Source organism: Penaeus monodon, chromosome 22 (assembly GCF_015228065.2).
Source record: "Penaeus monodon isolate SGIC_2016 chromosome 22, NSTDA_Pmon_1, whole genome shotgun sequence".
Lineage (NCBI taxonomy): Eukaryota > Metazoa > Arthropoda > Malacostraca > Decapoda > Penaeidae > Penaeus > Penaeus monodon.
This window is the reverse complement of record NC_051407.1, coordinates 34342545-34344145: the sequence shown is the minus strand read 5'-3', so window position 1 is coordinate 34344145 and position 1601 is coordinate 34342545. Positions and strand designations below refer to the sequence as shown.

At 40.7% G+C, this 1601-nt stretch overlaps 1 protein-coding gene across 1 annotated transcript in view; it reads right to left on the bottom strand.

Annotated features, from left to right (window-relative positions):
- LOC119587096 (glycine receptor subunit beta-type 4-like) overlaps positions 1-1601 on the bottom strand; it is a gene marked incomplete in the record, with an annotated part of 188116 nt that overhangs the window by 141352 nt on the left and 45163 nt on the right. Inside the window, 1 exon segment of the mRNA XM_037935845.1 lies at positions 1435-1523. Coding sequence (XP_037791773.1) covers positions 1435-1523 — 89 coding nt within the window.

Here is a 1601-nt window from a genome sequence, read left to right as displayed (position 1 = left end):
GTTACTAGGCTAAGAACTGAGATTTGAGGTAACTGAAACCGGGTTGTAAATATCCTTAGACTACTAAAACGAGAGGGTGGTTTGTATGGTGGTTCTTAACGTCTTTATTCAGTATTTGGCAAGCATTTAATTTGTGTATAGAATAGCGTACAATGTTTCTCCATTTTAGTGTCTCTGGATTTCGGAAGAAACGTGGGACACGTAATCGATGGCGTCTCGGCCCCATCTCGCAGATGGTGATCCGGCAAGTGCATATGACCGATTTTCAATACCGAGGATCTCGGCTGATGGCATTCTGATAAGCTGCTTATTCTCCCGGCAAATCTGAATGCCCGATCTTTATTCCTGAACGGTTTTGTTGATGGCCTTGGGACAGATAGTATATCGACTCTGGCAACAAGTACGCATGTCCTATTTTTAGTGTATATGGATAAGCTGTTTAGTTTTTGGTGAAAGTATCAGTTTATCAATTGAGGATATTTTCAGAAACGGGATCATCTCGCGGCAGATTTACATGCCTGATTTTCATTTGATTGACTTTCCTATAACCTGCGTAGTCTAACGATTGGAAGGTTGGAGGATTGTTGCTGGTGACGTCGGAAAAGCTTAAGCTGCAATTTACAACTCAATCGACTTTGTCCGCCTTTCAGTTCCTTTCTATGCGGTATGTGTCTGATATCTGCTTTTCTCAACCCCGCTCTTGGAGTTTATTGGGATCTCGCAGTGCCTCGAAAGATATCCGATCAGTGATTTTAGTTGGTAAGAGCGACTTAGTCACCGAATGTACCACAATCTGTTATTATGTTTGTTACTTTAATATTTTGAGATACATTGGCATAAACTGAATAAACATCAGATTAGTTGCAGGTTTAGGTGACCACATACTTTTGTCTTCTGTTGATGCATCATATCCGACATGTTTCCGATCCTTAATTACGTATTCGTCAGAAAGAGAGTGAATGACCAACTGTACATTTATTGTTATGTGAATAAATAAGTAGATAGCTATTTCGTGAGTAAAACTGCCAGTGAGGGGGCTGTGTTCGTTTCTAGGAGGAAGTTAAAGATGTTATACCAGCTCTTTAGATCTGAACGATTATGCAACACCCACAAAAATAGTCGTCAAAAGGTGTTGCTTAATTAAAGAGCAATGAGGTTTTCGCCGATTTGGGAATAACCTGTATGTTAGCGCTTTCCTAGAGGTCTAAACAATGTCATATTCAGTATAATAATTTGCTGTTCCTGTTACAGACCCTTTATTTTTTCTTAGGTTTTTGGTTGATCTTAAAAGAGACTAGTTTGACTTTCCCTCTCAAGGTTTCCTTCATGATGTCCCCTAATCTTATCAAGAGCAGTAAACAGGTGCTTTACTGCAAACATAACCTAGCGCTCGTGAATGCTATTAATCATCCCTGCGTGCTTTAATGTACTTACTGAGATGATTGGTTGGCGTGGCTCTTCTGTCGTACTGCTGAAGGAGTTCATCCAGGACCTGTAGGTTGACGTTGGCGTTCTGGCAGGACCTGGAGAAAGGAGAATCAGCTGATTAGCATTGCACCGTAATGGAAAGGCGTATTCATGATCTTTTTTTGTGGGAAAGC